Here is an 18,415-nt window from a genome sequence, read left to right as displayed (position 1 = left end):
CAAAATTCCATTGCAAAACCTCGAGAAATCACTTCAAAAATACAAACAAGAGAGAAAAACATTAAGCAATAGGTATTTTTATATTAGCAGCTGTGTTCGAAACCAAGAAAGATTTTTATCTCTACCTTTATGCCTGTTGTTAACTTTGTGACAATAGCTCAGTTATTTGCTTCCTGCAATCTCGTATAATTCCATGCTGGATGTAGTGACCACTGCCTTTGTCAAAAGCAGATAATGTTATTTGAAAGCGACCTGGTGTTCCAAGACTACCCAAGGCTGTTCACTTGGCAAATGCATTCCATTCAGAAAAGGTTGCATTTGTGTTGTGGGCTGTACCATTCTGGCCAATCTTTGAAAGATGTAAACTTCTTTGAACCCACAAAGTCTTAAGGTACTGTGTTTCTGCAAAGCCAGCTCACCTCTCTCAGGGTGCACTTGGTGCTAGATGACCAGAAAGGTCTCTGACACTGTCAAACAAATTCAGCCCTCAGGATATAGGGAAGGTACAGACCTCAGTCTTTCAAAAGACAGACTCTCAGGCATGTTCAGTGCACTAATTATAGCCTTAAGGGCAGGATGAATTTAGAGAATTCCTATCCACATGAACACTGAGGGTACAATGTGTTAACATGGACTTTGAGAGCTTGAACCCATCATCAGAACAGGGAACAACTTCAGGTGCCTTGATAAGGTTTCCAAATCACAGGCAAAGGCAGCCAGCCCTCAAGAATAGTTCTGACAAGCCTGAGAAAGTTAAATGGAGAATTTTAAAAGTACAGTTAATAAAATGCTGAATTGCCTTTCAAAGCAGAAACTTTGCTCTTTTTCCATAAAGTGCATTTGGAATGGTTTCAAGTACTGTGAGCTAGGGCCAATGCTGGAGGAATGCAAGTCCACCTACACTATTACTCCGCTGCATCAGCCATGATACTCTGTGTGAAATCGTTAGTAGAATTAAAACTGAGTTTGCTTTCACCATTCACAATAACATGACTTAAAACATTCCTCCTACATGATTTGAATAAGGGAGTTAAAGAAATCAGAAGTTGGGACACTGAGCAAATTGGCCAAACTGCTACTATTCAGAATGTTTTCTCCCTCTAAAATTTCACTTTTTCCAAGAGAAGAACAGAAAGAAGATGACAATAGATTCCTTGGAGTCAGACTTGGATTCTGAAAGAATTCAGCCTCACTGGGAAACTTCAACTCCCTGGCTATTAACTGAACACACGTCTTCAATGAACAGAAGGATCCATAATAATTTTGGCCACCTCAGTAGGAGCAGAAGGTAGTCTTATCTTTTAGATTCATTTTGGCAAGTATAAAAAACTTGTCAGAGGAAACACCCTTTGATAAAACTACAACAGAAAATAACATGGATTGCAGTCAAAGAATTAAGAAAAGCAGATTGACAATGAAGACTTGTGGTTTCAAAAGGGCAGACAGCCTACAAATAACACTCCCTAGGCAGAGGATCAAGAAGGATGGTGTGTCCAAACACCAGCTCTAATGCAGTGAAGCTAATCTCTGGCTATGCACTCCCTGCAAGACAATTCAACCCCCTCAAGTTAGGCTGATGTTCTGATCATCCCCAGAAGGGCTAAACATTCCTTCCTTTCTGTAATTTGAAGACGGGCTCTCATCATGCGTCCCACAGACATACTAAAAATGGAAATGAAAAAGAGTCCTAGAACTTACTCCAGTTGGAAACATGAAATCTTCATCTCAAGCAACAGGAAAATTCACAGGGAAGGACTCCCGATGCAAGGAGACGAGCAACTATCCTAAAAGAATGCTTAAACAAACATCTCCTCCTCCCAGGAAGTGACAGAAAAGTGCTGATCTGCTTCAAGATTTGGAAGCTCCTCAGCACAGAGATATAAAGAATTGCCATAAAGTGAAACTGACATGGACACTTAAAAGGACACTCAGAACAGAGACACAGATAACAAGAAGATAAGTGGGGTTTCAAAACCAGCAAGAACACAGCAGAGATGAAAACTCATTTAAGTGTAACTCCCCAAACTAAGCATTTAATTTAGGTTTTGATAAATAAGATGGAAAAAAGAATAGGAACAAAGACAGGACAGGCAGCGGGAGCAAGTGTGTAAAGCAGGAAATCACAAATTCAGAAAGCTAAGTGCCATCTGGCTGAGGCCAGGCTGATAATATGATCCTGAAATTCTTACAAGAAGCAGGTTTTTAAAGAAGAAAAAAAAAAAAAGCATTCTTGCAGCACAGGTTCCTAGCATCTACCAAGAACAGAACAGAAGAGCAGGGTTTAGAAATGATCAGACAATTTTTTTTCCCGATTTATCATAAAATTCCTGAACTCGAAACTGGCAGGGAAAAACCAAGGAAACAGAAGGATTAAATGCAACATATTTTCCTACAGTTAATTGTACCCTATGGAAACACACAAGATATGACTACCTGGACTATTGCAAAGCCTCATCTAGGAGGCTGCATGGAAATTTTTCAACTAGATAAGCTGAAAAGTGCACAGAATTGGGTTTTTTCCTAAAAAAAGATGGCTAAAGAGATATTAGGTTGGAAATAAATGAGTAAGAGTTTTTCAAGGACAAGATTTTGGGACCAATCTTGTTTAATATTGGTATCAGCAACCTTGGCACAGGATGTCAAACCATAATGATTAAGTTTGTTGAAGGAGTTAAGAGGCACCATCAAATACAATGGAAAACTGATTTAAACAACCTTGGAGATGAGTTAGCAATGAAACAGAGATTCAACAACACACAAGGTTGGTGCTGTTGCTGATCACAAGCAAAACACATCAATTTAACAGCCACGAGAAAGGCTAGCACAATCTAAAGTTTGATCAGTAAATACTTCTGTAAGGGCAAGGGTAAACTAATGACGTTGGGGAAATTGCTGTCCAGAATATTGTGAACAATTCTGGTCACAGACATCTAAAATTACCAACATTGTACAGTTCATTTAGCAAGCAGAGAAATTTTACTCATCTCTCTCTTAAGAAAAATAAGAAGTTTTAAATATCTTGAAGACATTTCTATAAAATTAACTTAGTTATTCCCTTCTAAGGAATGACACTCATTCCAATGATCACATCCCAGAAAGTGTTTATGCTCTGAATTGATTGAACCACATCAATTCCATGAGAGTGGAAGAAACTTAGTACATGAACCTTTCCAAATTTAGCCAAAGATTTTACACTGTCCCCTTTATTTGTAGAAATGTCAAACAAAAATAATGAACCAGAGGTCAACGCAGTTATCTGCAAGGAAAGGAAAATGTACTTCGCTTTTTGCAAAGTGCGACACATCTCCATCTCCAAGTTCTATACCTATAATAATAGCAAAGAAACACTAACCAACTACTTGCATATCCCATCTTAAGTATCAGTAAAAAGAGGAGGGAACTTAAGTGGAAAGGAGTTAACCAAAAACTTTCTCAACAAATGAAAAGTAACTTTAACATCAGAAGACAACGGGAACTGTCAGCCAAATAAAAAATCCTTCCCAACAGCTCTTGCAAAACGATGTCCCCTCTGTTCTTCCCTCTGTTCTTGCTACTGAACTGTGTATTAGCTCAGAAAAGAGAAATTCCCTTAAAGCACTGCAGTCAGCTACACAGCTTCTGTAAAAGTCCTTGCTGGTATCAGCAAACATTCATTTCATCAGACAGGTTTGGCAAGAAAAGGTCAGCAAGGTGTTTCTCCCTCTTTCAGTACTTAAGAGTTGCTTTAAATAAAACAGCACCAAGAAACACCATCTTGTAACAAGCAAACAGGACTACAGCTCACCAAATCAGAACCACCATTAAGTGCAAGTGATTAATTACATTGCAATGGCACGCAGAAACTAAAAAGGGAGCTGAGTTAGACTCCAAGAAGAGATGCAAGAGAAAGCTTGTCTATACTACACACATTGAGCAAACTGTCATTGACACACAAACTGTCTCTGAACGAACTGAAGCAACTTCCCAAAGCTGCCCGGCACTGCAGACACCCTGGGATGATCCACCCTAGGATTCCAGGGAGATACATTGCTTTGGCAAGAAAATACTGCATTTGGGCTACCTGGAACATAATTAAGGCAACATTCAGCTCTCATTCCCGACTTCCCCTCCAATACAGCCCAGCAGTATAGAGATACTAAGAGGCAGTCCTTCCCACAAGCTTATTTAATTGCTATATATTGATCTGTTTTTCGAAAATGGAGGATTTATCCAAGAATGTTAGTAGCAAACTTTAACATAATTCAGCTGGACAGAGAATTTGTCAAAAATACAAATTTAAGAAACCATTTCCAAGGGAAATTGTTTTCTAATCATTACTAAAAATTAGTTTTCAATTTCTGCTTTTTTCTACATCAGTGGCAATATCTCTAGTAAAATGTGCTCTATCTCACAGGCTTAGATGATGCTATTCCAAGAGAACCTTCACACCTACAGCAACTCACTGCTGTTTACACCCATACCACTTTACCTCTCTGCCAGTTAGGATGTGCCTTGCCAGTTTCACTTTTGCAAAATTCCCCTTTCCAATTGTTTTAAGGAGTCTGTAATTTCCAATATGTGGCTGCTCATCAGCACAGGAGGCTATGGAGTTCCTGCAGCGAGCTCCAGAGCGACCAGTTCGAGAGGAAACTTCCTGCCGTCCATCTCCATGGGACGTGTGCTGCAACAAAAACATACACGGGTAAGGCTGAGGAATAAAGACAAAACACATCAGTGATGAGAAGCATACAACATTCAAAAACATCAGCAATGCCTTTGAAGAAACCTTCAAAGGATCCAACTCCAACTTCACATTCACACTGAACTTTGTTCTGATGGGGGCAATAAAGTGGTGCCCAGTTCACAATACAATATCCACTTCGTCATCTGGTAAAGACAGTGGAACATCACCTGCACTGCAGCAACAGTTGAGCATTTTTAAGTAACTTACATGGACTGCCAGATCAGTTACAAAACATGGAGGTGTTTGATATTATTTCCCATTTGCATTACTGTGCCTAACTAGTGCAGGAAAGCCCTTGGAAAGGAAACACAAAAAAAAGCTTTTCCAAGAGCACAAATTTTTAACCTTTACTGGACAACTTATACTAAGCTAAAAAAAGGGGTTTTTCTTTCCTGCGGTACTAAACTTGTGTTCCTACAGATCCACATGACTGAAAATATCCAGGATGACCTGGAGAACAAGGGAAGAAATCTTACCTAATGTACAGAAACCCTGGATATTGATAGGCTGAAAACCAGTTACAGAGATCTGACTACAATCTGTTAAGTTCCTTTCACTCTGTTTCCCTGAACAGCTACTAATTGCAACAAGGAATGGTTAGATATTGTAACAGTCTTTACTCTTTAGATCGAATGGTTAAGATTAAAGTATTTTTTAATTTCCTGATAGGCTGTTTATGAAAGAGCAGGTGCCCTCCTATGTTCTTAAATCATGGTTGAGCTCTGTACAGCAATCATACTAATTAAAGTATTAGTTAGAAATGCTCAGGAGCCTGCAAATGTGGAGCAAGTATCTGTGTCCACCAAAGATGACACGTTAAACTCATAGTCACCCCAGAAACCCCAGATCTTGCTCTTCTACTACCACTCCTCTTGCTGAAACCCAGTGGGGACAACCAAGAAACTGGCAGACAGCAACATTCAGTCTGAAAATCACTGTAGCATGAGGATGAGATCACACCTCAAGAGCTAACAACCATGGTACAGGCACAAATGAACAAATCCAAGCTTGCATGACACTTGGCAAGTTTCACTTGCCTGATGTAACCTTGTGACCATATACTCTCACATCTTAGGTTCCTTGATTTGTTAATTTGAGTGCAACAGCTGTGATCAAATTATTTTTAAAAACACATTCATTTAATTTAAGAAATGCTACTGATAAGAGTCTATGGCAACTCCTGGAAAATTGTTTCAATATTTACTATTTTAAAAAACCACACACAATGTTTTAGTATCAATCTGGCTTTAGCTTCTCCTTACTGCCTGGCTACTGCATTGCCACTAGATTTCTACTTCCCATAGAGGTACTTAATTTCTGTGACCACAATACCCCTTCACTTTAGTAAGTGATATGTATATTGAGCTCCCTAAACAGGCTGCTGTACAAACGATTAAAGACAAGGAAACATTTCCTGTACTTCCATTCAGAACCCTCCCCTATTTTTCCAACATCTTTTTGTGGTGTTCATGGTGGACACAGACCCACTATACCAACAGTAGGTGCAACAGGACTGAACACAGAGGCTGCATCTTCTGTTCAACACCCCACTGATTTCACAGGGGCAGAACTAACTCTCTTTGCAGAAGACTGTCTGTACCTGACCACCAAACACCAACCGTAGCTCTTTCAAGAATTATTGCTTCCCATTCCTGGATCCTTACATGCACGATCACATTTGGCTGAAGTGAAACGCAAAGTTTCCCTTCATGCAGAGTATCAAGTGTTCCTGATGAGTGGCCCATCCTGCCCTATTTCATATTCTAGCAATTCTATCCCAGTTTTCAGGAGCAAGAGAACATGTTTCTTCCAAACCACTAATAACTGGCATACGAACAAGAAGCACACCTGTTCAATATCCAGTAAAAATTCAAGACTTGGTAATAATTCAGTGTTCTCAATAATATCTTGGGACCTACAACAATTGGGTAAGTGTTTTATCAATCAGTAATTCTCAAGGAGAGGATGGACGAGCAGTCAACAACTGAAGGAACTATTAAAGCCAGCAAAACCCTATATTAACAATTTCAGTATTTTGCATGTCCTTAATGTCAGGCTGGTGCTGATTGTTCATGCCATTTTAGCCACCCCTGTGTGTACTGGCACAGCAACGTCAATCCTCTGTATTTCCCTAAACTTTGACTTCTAACAAACCTTGCAACATACAATGCAGAGAACTTCTCTGTCAGCTTCGTTTGTACCTTTTAGTGTCAAATCATTCAGACCAGCTAGAAAAAAGCAGCAACTGCTGATGCTAGATGCTAACATCCTCCTACATTGCTACCCCTGGTGATCAGGGACCAGGATGTTCTGTACAGGGCCAGGAGGATATTTCTTGGATATATTAGAGGAAGGTTCATTTCAGTTCAAGTACAGCATCCCAGGAATACAACTGTACTACTTACATTGCACTTCACAGAGTTGATAACCTTCCTCAGAAAAAGAAGCATATCAGAACTATTTGAACTACAGCCCTTCTACACCTGGGCACTCAGCATAAGCTGGCTTAAGTAGGAGCCAGACTGCCTCCCAGCAGGGCTTGTTAGCTTAGGCTCTCCAGCAGACAGATTGAACAACTTGAATTCAACTGCTTTTGAACCACACAGCTGACTCTGAAAACAGAGTAGCTGTGCTGTCTTGTGCTTGAACTAAAACACTGCTAGTCCTGAGCTAGCCTAAGAAGCAGTTGAGATGTGGGCATCAGGTACCACATATACCCAAGCCAGAAAACAGGTTAGACAAAATTGATTGTACTCATACCCTACTTCACATAAACACTATCAGGCAAAAGAAAGATCCTGTTATACTAACGAACTGGATTCCACATAGTAAACCACCCAGTTAATGTGTCTTGGGAGCTTCACTGTCCTCTTGTTGAGAAACTACTTAGTGTGTCCTATAATTTTTTTCATGCTTCCTAGTTTTGCACCTAAAGGGAGGAATTAACAGCTGTGAACTAATTTATCGACTAGGGTTGATAAACTGAACACAATCTCCTTCTATGGAGGTTTGCACTTCCACCCTAACCCAGATTATTTCTTTTCAAGAATATGACTTTTTTCAGCCGTGGGTTTTAAGTATCAAGCTGTGCGTTCCTAAGCAGTTCAGTTCTCTCCAACTGACTTGCTCACAGCCATGTTTCACTCTGTAGAAATCCAGCCATTTGCAACCATATCTAATTTGGACTATGTTCCACTTTACATAAATAAATCTATCAGCAAGTCCTTCCTCTGTCAGTTCCATTATTATACTGAATAGACAACAAGCTTTCTAAAAACCACAGAAAACAGATTGTCCATTTCAACATGGATTTTCTTTTGCATATGGAAATGAAGGAAGAGCATAAACTCAAAACTGAATGAAAGTGTTTCTTCCAACCGAATCATTTTCAAGAAGCCATGATAGGCAGATGGAAAGCTCAATGGTGTGGGCAAAAAGCAAAATATAGGTGGTCCAATAAAAGCTCAAATCATGCATTGGCTTGTATAGCATCTGGCTGTACTCAAGTACTTCCCAGGGCAGTTTCCTCAGCAAACAGATTAACAGCGCCAATCTCAGCCTGGAGAAATGGTAATAGCATCTTCTGCACTCCAAACTGAGGTGCAGGTCTTCGCACCCTCAAATCTGCAGATTTTGCCTCCCTCACTACACTGACCCCCCCCCAACTCTGTTTGATTTCAGGCTTCTTCTCCAGGTCCACAATTTATATGGTTTTAAGAAGGAATGGGGTTTGTCTTAAAAATGTAAGATTTAAAATAAGCGTGTGTTTATTTGTATTAAGTTTCCAAACACTGTGGTAGGTGAGTAGAAGCACCTCTCCTGGAGGTGCTTTCTGTGTAAGAATAAGACTTGCTAATGAACTCACCATGGCTGAATGATTCCCAAAATATCTGTCTTCGTGCAAAGCAAGACCATTACACTGTAGAGGGAAACTGAAGCAAGGAGATTGGGTACTTTGTGTGACTTCAGGTTTGCCAGCCACCACCTCTTTTAAAAGTTTCCTGAAATCCACTCATGACAAGAAAGCGCTTTCTTTGGTATCTTGGCATGCATCAGGTCCCATTTAAAAATCTTTTAAACACTTCAAAGGTTTGTTTTTTTTTTTGCACCATCCATTTTCAAGCTACCAGGACAACCTTTGTCATTAAAAAAAAACCCAAACAAAACATTCTTCTCCTCCTCCCCTCAGCCCCACCCTATTATTACTCAACCCAGAAGGAAATGAAGTAAAACATCTCCATTTGTGAGAGACCTTATGGCAAAGAAGGGACTGAACCCAAGACCAACTACATTTGGAACACAACACAAAACCCACCTTTTCGCAAAAGCCTTCCCCCAATGATGAGCCGACATCCTTTCATAGCCAGATAATGATTAGCATGAAGAGAAAGAAAAAAGAAAAGGAAAAAAAGTAAAAAGCAAATGAAGTATGAGGGTGTCAACAACTGAAATCTTTTTGGTAGATGTTAGTTTTATCCAGTATTGTATGGTTTCAGGTATCTTAACATTCAGAGTGTTAGAAACACACAGGGCAGGGTATGACTAGTATCAGGGTTCTTGTACTGCTTAAGAAGGTGCCAGAGGTTGAGGAAAAACCTGAAAGAGACAGAATCTGATATCCATTTGAAGAGCTGAAAAACAGTAAGAAATCAGAATGTCCAAGACCTGCAAAAATCCATGTTTAATTACAGTAAATAGGAAACTCTTTCTGAAATGGGGGGGTACAAATGGCATTAACTTTTTAAAAGTATGTATTTAATACAATAGTGAGAACTAGCTTATGATGAGCCAAAATGAACTAATAAAATTTAATCTTACTAAAGTCTCTAGGAATGTTTATTACCTTAGCTGCTACCCTACCTCTGTATGAAATAGTACAAAGTGATATTACAGAATTTCTTGGAAAGCCGTCAAGACTAGTAACTATCATGACAGCCTCATTTCATTCAGCTTTTTTAACTGTAATAAGAAAAAACTACTTAAAACCTATAATGTTAATAATGTAAGCATTCCAGGACATGATGAACATTTGAGACACCAGATTGCTTCATTACCTTAGCCTGGGCACACAATATATAAACACATGGTAATCTCTGGCTGTGTACTCCCCACCAGCACTCGTATTTATAGAAAAACTTACCAGGAAACATACCATAGCTTGTTTTTTAAAAAAACTCAGAAATATTTTAAATCAAACATGTCAAGACAAAATTTCACTGCAGCCCTTCCTAACAATGTGTTGTATTTTATTTCCCATTCTCATTAGCATCTTTAAGAACACACAAACTGCTGAGTACTACTCAGTGTAAAAAGGCAGCCCTAAGGATATGCACAGAGGTAGCATCTTCCTGAGCACAGATATCCCTGAACCAGCACAGAAGGGCATCCTGCAACTGCTGACGAAGGAATTCTACTGGGAAGTCAAAACAGAGACTTATGTTTCTGGCAGCCACCAAAAGGTGCCACAGCAAACACTCAACCACAATTGTTTATACACCAGTTACTGCTCTGGGAGTCCCTAAATAATCATGTATTATAAAATATTATATTATTTTCCTAGATTATAAAACAGGAACATGTCAGGTGAAGATGTCCTGTACTTGTCCTGATTTTACTTCCCTCCTACCAGTGACCAAGGCACAAATCAGGATATGGAGTGAGGTGGATTTTGTCAGACCCAGTATGCATATGTTAATGTTTGCATAACCAATTATTTGCTTCCAACACATATAATTAAAAGGCAGTTTTTAGACTAGCTTGCTCCATAATCAATCTTAAGGGTAAACAGTCACGGCTTCCATCTCACAAAATTTTAAAGGATCTCCTACACAGAAAAATGCTATCCACCTAAAGTGGCACTGAAGTTATCAACCCATGAGGGCAGATTTATTCACTGACATGGGCTACAGCCCAACCATTATGGATGTTGTGATCAAGTGGAACAACTCAAAGGGTCAGAATTCATCAAGGGAGACAAAGCAGACCTTCTAGAAATACAATAAAATGTTAAGGGAGAGAAAACATTAATTTGCATGCTTCCATTGTGAAAAGGGGAAGATTTCACTGTGCAGTTCTCAGCCTATCATAGTGTTCATTCATGTAATTGGTATGACATTAATGAAAATGAGTGGCTATTTTAATTAGGTCAGATCTGTCAAACCACCACTTTAAAGGGGGAACCTGAAGAGTAAACAGGCTTTAGCACATGGAAGCTATACATCTGACACACATTTCCTAATTCCTCCACACCTCAGTGGGGAAGGCAAGATTAATGAAAAAAAACCAGGAGTAACACTCAGGACATAGCAGCTTCAGCTCAAACTGAGCACAGCAATGCAACTCCCTACAGTGGGCAGGCTGATGGAGCCAGACAGTAGGGATACAGAACACTTTCACCTGGCAGAGGGAACACTGCTACCCAAGGCAACATTTGCACACTCCCAATTCTGGCTACTGACCAGCAGTGGGAATTGCGGTGGGAATTGCTAGTGACAAGTGCAGCACTGCCTTGAAGACCAGAGTGGGGAAGTGCTGACAGCAAAGCACTAACAGTCGTCAGCAAAGGAAGGATGCTCCCCCCGCAGACAAACAGGGTCTGGCTCAAGAGTCCTCCCATGTAAAACCACTACAGATTCTGCAATGTGTTTGGCGCATTTGGTTCATGGTCTATACAGCATATGAAAGAGAGTGAATCTGTAATTCCATGATTAGCACTGAACAACACAACAGTGAAGAAATCCTGCTTATATAATCAAAAAGATAAGTCTGGTGCCGGTTACAAAAGCTCTTTAAAAGCTCTTTTGTTGCTTCACATTATCAAGATCTGACATTCATCATATCTTTCCAGCCAAAGTTCCTTTATTGCTGATTAAAATGGATATTTATTGACATCAGCCTGGGGAATAATAGCTAAAGAGCCAACCATATTCTATTCTTCATCAACAATACTGCCAACTAAGTTTTTTCCAGAATCATCACTGTCAGTAATTACATGCTAAATAAAAAAGAAAAAAAACCCATCCACCTCACAGTTGGTTTTCAAAAACCACATTGAGCTTGCAAATAGAAAACTTTGCTTAGGCTTTAACCCTGCAGGAACAAATTTTATTTGAAAGTCACTTTCTGTTTATATGTATTTATATACGTACAGACCTCAGCAACTTGCTGCTTTATGGGGCAAGAATTCCTCTTAACCCAGGGGTTTTGTCCTTATCACAGGTGTACTCAGTATCTTTCAGGTTTATATTTTAAGAGCAGTATGCACTTATTTATCATATGTTCTAAAGAATTTTAGTGGCAGATGATCTCCACACTAAGCAGAGCCAACCTTGATATGCCATGAGCCTAAAAAAAAAAGTGACCTCCATTTTTGATCTGGCTGACACCCATGAGGCAGCATTACTTGACTGAAAAGAAGAGGAAGTTGCAGACACATGCTACTTATATATCATATGAAATGGAGATCGGGAGAGACAAATGCCTCCACTCTTTGAATTCCTTTGACTTGAGTCACCTGAGACATGCTGTCAACAGGAACTGTCCGCTTACATCAACATGAATATGTCTTTTGGCTAGAACTAAAATGGAGAATCGAGCAGGTAAGGATACCAGGTGAGTGGGTAACAAAGGCAAGGAAGTCTATGAAATTCAATGTACTAAATACTCTATTTCCTCTCATTTATTTTCTTTCAGCAATTCCTGTAGTTGTGTTCTGTTTTTTCAGATTGCTACTTCTAAGGCCACAATTTAAGTCACATTCAGTGCTACTAATGAATTAAGTCTAAGTTTGTTAACATTTTCTGGAATAAGGTCCCGCAACCTATTTCTGAGTTATTGAAATAATGTAAAAAAGGGAAAAAAAAAGTTTGTTTCCAGGAACAAAAAATCGCCATTTGCAGTTGCAATTACGTATCTGTTATTGAACTAATGTAAAAAAAAGGAAAAAAAAAGGTTATTTCCAGGAACAAACCATCCCAATTTACACTGTCATAAATATGTATCTCTGTTTGTAGATGTGGCACAACTCAAGTTACCTTAGCCCTAGAGTGCTGTGCTACGACTGGCTTAATTCAAACCAAAACAAAAACACTAGGAAGCATTTCTAACCTTCCCCACCTGAACTGGACATTGTGTTTGCAGCCACAGAATGGAGATAACCCCACTTTTCTCAAGGGTTTATAGCAGTCAGATCAGAGCTGACCAGACCCGTCACACAGCCCCACAATAATTAGTGCTGGCACAAACCGCGGGTGGGAAGAGGCATCTGAGGCTGATGCCCCCAGCAGCCTCCCATCAGTGCGAGCTGACTGAAACCAACTGATTAAACACCACAGCACAGGCTGTTCAGCACAGCTAAGAATTAAATGTCTCACTGTAAAAATGTGAAAATCCTAGCAGCTGGTGACTCGCAATGTCGCACAGCCTCATCAGGTATCTTCTGAGAACACAGTACCAGGCCCATCAGGCATCAGCATTTTTTTCTGCTCTGGGGAGTTCTGACACTAAGAAATACATCCCAGGTGAATTCCTAAAATATTTTTTATTTACAGTTATTTTGCCACCTTCCCCTGACTTAATTCAAACCAGAACATTTATTACAACTGGTGAAAAATATGGAAGAATGTAGATGGTCCTGTAGAAGAAAATCTGTCACAACTCTTGGCCACAGGAACCTCAGTCCCTTCTTTAAAAAAACCCACAGGATTTCATGCTACGGAAGAAAGCATTCCAATTACAGATCTATTTGTAATAGGAGAAGACTGATAAATAATACATAGAACAATGCAAGCTTGCATATTGACTGCAAATGCTCTAATGCATTTCATAGTTAATTGGTAATAAACCAAGACATACTACACTAACTTTCCCAGTATCTTAAAATACATTTCTGTACCTAACCCTGCCTTTACTAAATTTTTTTAAAATAAAAAGGGTGATACTTCTGCTGCACAGAATCCTTTTGTGCAAGCACAGTTGCCATCATGCTGGCATTTTTCAATAGCAAATTTTTCACATTAGGCACAGTCATGGAGATAAGAGTGTATTTTAGTCTTGCTTTTCCTCAAATTACTTAAATTTTTAACTCAGATTGGCCTGCAGAACCAACACATTCAAAACAGTTACCCTTTTTCCCCCCCAAAAAACACAGCTGTGCAATGAACACAGAGGTTTTAATTAAACTCTTTAATCCAAGATTTTTCTTTTCTATTTCATATTGTTAAAAAAAGTAATCTTCCAACCTCCATACCACCTGTATTTCCTTGTTTCTATCTATAGTTTGCTATCATCTTCCCACTCTTTGAATATTTTTTTTAATGAATAGTTATCCTACTCCTCACAATCTTGCTCCTTCTGCTCCTATTTCTTTGTCACTGGTTGTCCTCCATCCTGCCATATGCACATTCCTCTGTGACTCCTCTCATCTTTTGTTTTCCACCTTCTATCTTCCTTTCCCACAGTGTTTCCACACTCTTTTCTCCTCCATCTTCTCTCCCTTCCTTCTCATCACTAGTAAAACAGGTTTACTCATTCTTCTGTCATCTGAAGTCCTTCTTCTGTGGCTATCCTGTCTCCCAGATTTGCATGAAGGAGGTCTCTGCTGTCTCTGTTGCTTTCTCTCTCACATGTAGGACATATTTCTGAAAAAGATCTGATCCTCTCCTGCACTTCTGTCCCCTAAGCAGCTGGCAGCCACTCGTGCACAAGACATGGCCAGAGAGGAGCTGCTCTGTCTCTGCAGTGAGGAGCCAGCTCATCGCAGGCCAACAGCCAGCTTCCAACTGTCCAAGTGTGAAGTTCCTATGATCACAGATCATCTGGGATGCCTTTCCTCTCAAAACCAGGTGACTCGGAGCCAAATTCTTTAATCTCAAAGGCACTAAGGGCTTGGTAGCTCTGAGTAGCTTTTGGGGACAGTCACTGTGACAGTATTTCCACTTCAGCATGTCTTGATAAGAAGCCTTAGGAAAAAAAAATAAAAATCAAGTACTGGCAATTACACCTTTGTTAATCAACAGGACCTGCCAACGGCTGAACGTGGTTAACTGCAAGCACAGACAATGATAATTTACACTCACTGTCATTCTGGAGGCTAACTTCATTTTCAAAACTGCAAGTATAGGCATGGATAAGCTATGATCAGCACACTTCAACCAGATTCAACACCAGCCAAGCCTTTGTCAGCAGTGGTAACCTTCCAAGCAGAGAGAAGGCATTAATGGGGTCCATAACCATGGCCCAAAGGCGAGCTGAATACCTTGGCACCTCCTAAGCCTCTTCAAAGAGTCCTCTGAATATTAACTAATTAGACTTCTCTTATGTGAAAGAGAATGAATCAAGGTTCAATTTACTTGCCAATACAACAAACCCAGATTTGGGGTAGAAGAATAGCTAGCTGAAGTATCAAAATTATTGCATTGGCATTAAAAAAGAGACCTGATGTTCACAGCTGTAGGGGTAATTCACACAGACTAAATGTTAGATTTAAATTTAGTTTTTAAGCAAGGCTGAACAGAAGACAGTTTGGTAAATTTCTAGACAGCTGATGGCCAAAACATCAGAGAACTTCCTGAGGAATATGGTATCGCACTGGGGGGGGGCTTGGCTCGCTGGATCTGGTGAGTTACTTGGATTAATCACTCCCTGTCAATGTCACTACCCACAGGTATTTCTGTGGACACCAGCACAGAATACAGCAATTGAAAAATATGCCTTATTCTAAACCTAAGGCAATTCATCTGCAAGCAAGACAATCCATGTATGTCAAATTATGAAGATAACTAAACAGAAGTGTTAGACCAATATTTTGAAGTGAGAACAAGGTGCCTTAAGTGGAAGACATGTAAAAATCTAACTTCAAGTGCTAGAACACACAGCTTGTGAATAATTATGTCTCCTCGAGCACATATTAAGTCTTTCCACTGTTAAGTTATCCACAGTTGAGTTTGAATTAATTGGGGAATCTGATCTGAACAGTTTCTAAAATGGTTTACTATGTGGCCTCCATACATTCACATGGAGCTTGAAAACCCCAGTCAGGTTTGTTATACACGAAAACAATTATCCAAATAAACTCTGCATAGTATTTTGTAGAGTATGTTTCAACTTCAACTCTCCCCATGGCATAGGAAGGGCCGCATAATATTTTAATTATTTTCTTCCACAAGACAGGAAGCTCATTGAGATTTTACAAGCAAATATGCTTAGTTGGCTTTTTGCTCAATTCAGCCCTTAGCCTGCAGGTTGCATGTAGTGCTAAAACAAATAAAGATCACAGAAGTCAGAAGTGCCTATTATGTCAATAAAATCTAAATCCCTAGTAATGCAGTAATTGTTCCATGCAGCATGTTTTCTAACGCTTTGTCTGGTCTTGTTTTAAACAATGGGGCTACCATCACTTTTCTCGGACTATTTATGGTCTGGAACAATCCAACAGTTTTTCCTGATCTTTAACCAAAGTTTCCACCTTTTATGCCAGTCCAAAACATAAGAAGCCCTTGCGCAAAAAAAAAAAAAGAAAAGCCTCCTCCATGAACCTTAGCATCTATCTTGTAAAGAACAATCAGATAGCCTTTACAAAAAGCTGAATACAAAGTTCACCGATCAACTCATTTCAGACTACACTGAGTGACAACTCCCTTCTGTTTATCATTTGGGGACATGTCACAGCCCATGCAGAAAAATGGTCAGACAGGATATACCAGGATCAAGTAAGTTTTAACTTAGGAGAAATATAGTTTCTATCTGCAGAAAGGGAGTCTCCTGCCGAGCTTCGTTTGTTGCTATATGCTCATGTGGTAGGACTACTTTTTTTTTGTTGTTCTTTCTTCCTTTAGCATACGACCTTTGTGACTGACTTAATCTTGTAAATAAAGTGTCAATTCCTAAACCTTGGCTTTGTCAAGGTAAAAAAAAAAAAAAAAAAAGGGGGGGGGGGAAATAGTGTAAAGGGAATAGGCTCCCTTGCGCGAAGGGCAATTCCAGTAAAGAAACCCTTTTAGTAATCTGAACAGGTGACTAGCCTAACAGCGTCACTACCATCGGGAACCCTGCAAATTAAGCAGGGAAGAGGCCTATTATCTAGGTCACCTAGCCCACCCCTAGCCAAGCTGAATTATTCCCATCTGTTTACCAGAGGTTTATTCGGGTGCTTTAGCAGTAAGTTTGCATATCAGGAGAAGGCAGCAGCCCCCCAGAGCTCCCCTCCCCACCGCGGATCCCCGTTACCGACATAACCAACGCGATCCTCCCCACCCTGCCACACTCGAATAGTACAGGGGGAATTAAAGAGGGGACACCGGGTTTGGGAGGGGGAGGGATGCCCGCAAACGCCACGGAGCAGGCGAACCGTGCTGTGGAAGGGTTAAAAAAAGAATCAATTCAGAATAAATCGGCAATTTAGGCAGCGTAGGGGCGGCGGGCGGTTGCTGACAGCGCCCCGCGGGGCGATGCCCCCGCGGCGGGGCCGGGCGCGGTGCGGGGCCGGGCGCGGTGCGGCGGGTCCCCCGCGGCCGCGGTACTCACGTTCTCGGTGTCGCGCTCGTTCACCGTGGGCAATGGAGTCCGAGTGGACATTTTCCCTCACTCGGGCGGCCGCGGCGGCGGCGCGCACAGACACACACACGGGCCCCGGGCTGCGCGTCTGCTCCGAGATGGTGGTCGCAGGGAGCCACCATGAAGGACGAGGTGCCTGGCGGGGGGCGGCGTCGCGTCGGTGCCCCCCCACTAGATCCTCCTCGGGGAGCGGAGCGGCCTCGCCCCCTCCGAGTCCTTCGGGCTCATCCTACAGCCGGGGTCCGCAGGGGTCAGCAGTGGGGAGGGGGTCGCCTCATCCAGCGGAGAGTGGATGGAGCCGAGGGAAGGGATGGAGCCGAGAGAAGGGAGGCGGCGAGGGAGCGGCTCCGGGGGGGAGGGGGTGAGCGCAGGGCGGGCGGGTGGAGGCGGCAGCGGGGCGCCGCACAGCCCGGCTTCTCTCCGCTGCCGCCGGGGCACGGCTAGCGCAGGCCCGCCGCCCGGGGGTCTGCCCTCTCCTTCCCCCGCCGGGGCCCGGCTTCACCGCGCCGCCGCTCGCATCGCGGCCCGCCCCAGGCTCCGAGAAGGCCGGCGCCCCACGGGCTGCGGACAGTCGGTGGGTGCCCGCCCGCCGCTCCCTCCCTGCCTGCCCCCCGCCCGCCCCGCTGCCGCTCCCGGCCGAGCCAAGATGGCCGCGCTGCTCCTCCGCGCCAGCCCAGCGCCGACATGAACCGGAAGGTCCCGCCCCCCGCCCGGCGTGTGCGGGGGCCTCGGGGCCGGGACCGGCTCTGCCCTCCGTGCCGGCCCCGCGTCCTCCGGGGATCGGCCCTGCCCTCCGTGCCGGCCCCGCGTCCTCCGGGGATCGGCCCTGCCCTCCGTGCCGGCCCCGCGTCCTCCGGGGATCGGCCCCTGCCCTCCGTGCCGGCCCCGCGTCCTCCGGGGATCGGCCCCTGCCCTCCGTGCCGGCCCCACTGTCCTCCAAGAATCGGTCTCATCCCTCTCGGGAATCGGCCCCTGCCCTCCCTGCCGGCCCCGCTGTCCTCCGGGGATCGGAGTAGCCCCGGGGCGGCACAGCTTGGAGTGGGATTCGCCTTTGTGAGACCCCACCTGGAGCAGTGCGTACAGTTCTGGGGTCACCAATACAAGGAGGATATGGAACTGTTGGAGCAAGTCCAGAGGGGA

The 18,415-nt window shown here is 42.4% G+C and overlaps 1 protein-coding gene across 5 annotated transcripts in view; it reads right to left on the bottom strand.

The window, feature by feature from the left end:
• Positions 1-17,935, bottom strand: part of MARK3 (microtubule affinity regulating kinase 3) — a 60,843-nt gene extending 42,908 nt beyond the window's left edge. For 3 of the 5 annotated variants that reach the window (XM_082283741.1, XM_082283743.1, XM_082283745.1), the window contains exons 1-3: positions 17,246-17,935; positions 9,039-9,077; positions 4,469-4,660 (exon numbers count right to left, since the gene is read on the bottom strand). In XM_082283741.1, the coding sequence (XP_082139867.1) occupies positions 4,469-4,660; positions 9,039-9,077; positions 17,246-17,296 (282 nt within the window). In that variant the 5' untranslated portion in view covers positions 17,297-17,935. The remainder of the gene's footprint in view (positions 1-4,468; positions 4,661-9,038; positions 9,078-17,245) is intronic. The other 2 variants (XM_082283742.1, XM_082283744.1) reach the window with 1 other exon arrangement.
• Between the last annotated feature and the right edge of the window lie 480 nt (positions 17,936-18,415).

This window comes from Coloeus monedula, assembly GCF_965178545.1.
Source record: "Coloeus monedula genome assembly, chromosome: 6".
Classification (NCBI taxonomy): Eukaryota; Metazoa; Chordata; class Aves; order Passeriformes; family Corvidae; genus Coloeus; species Coloeus monedula.
This window is presented reverse-complemented; position numbering and strand designations above follow the sequence as displayed.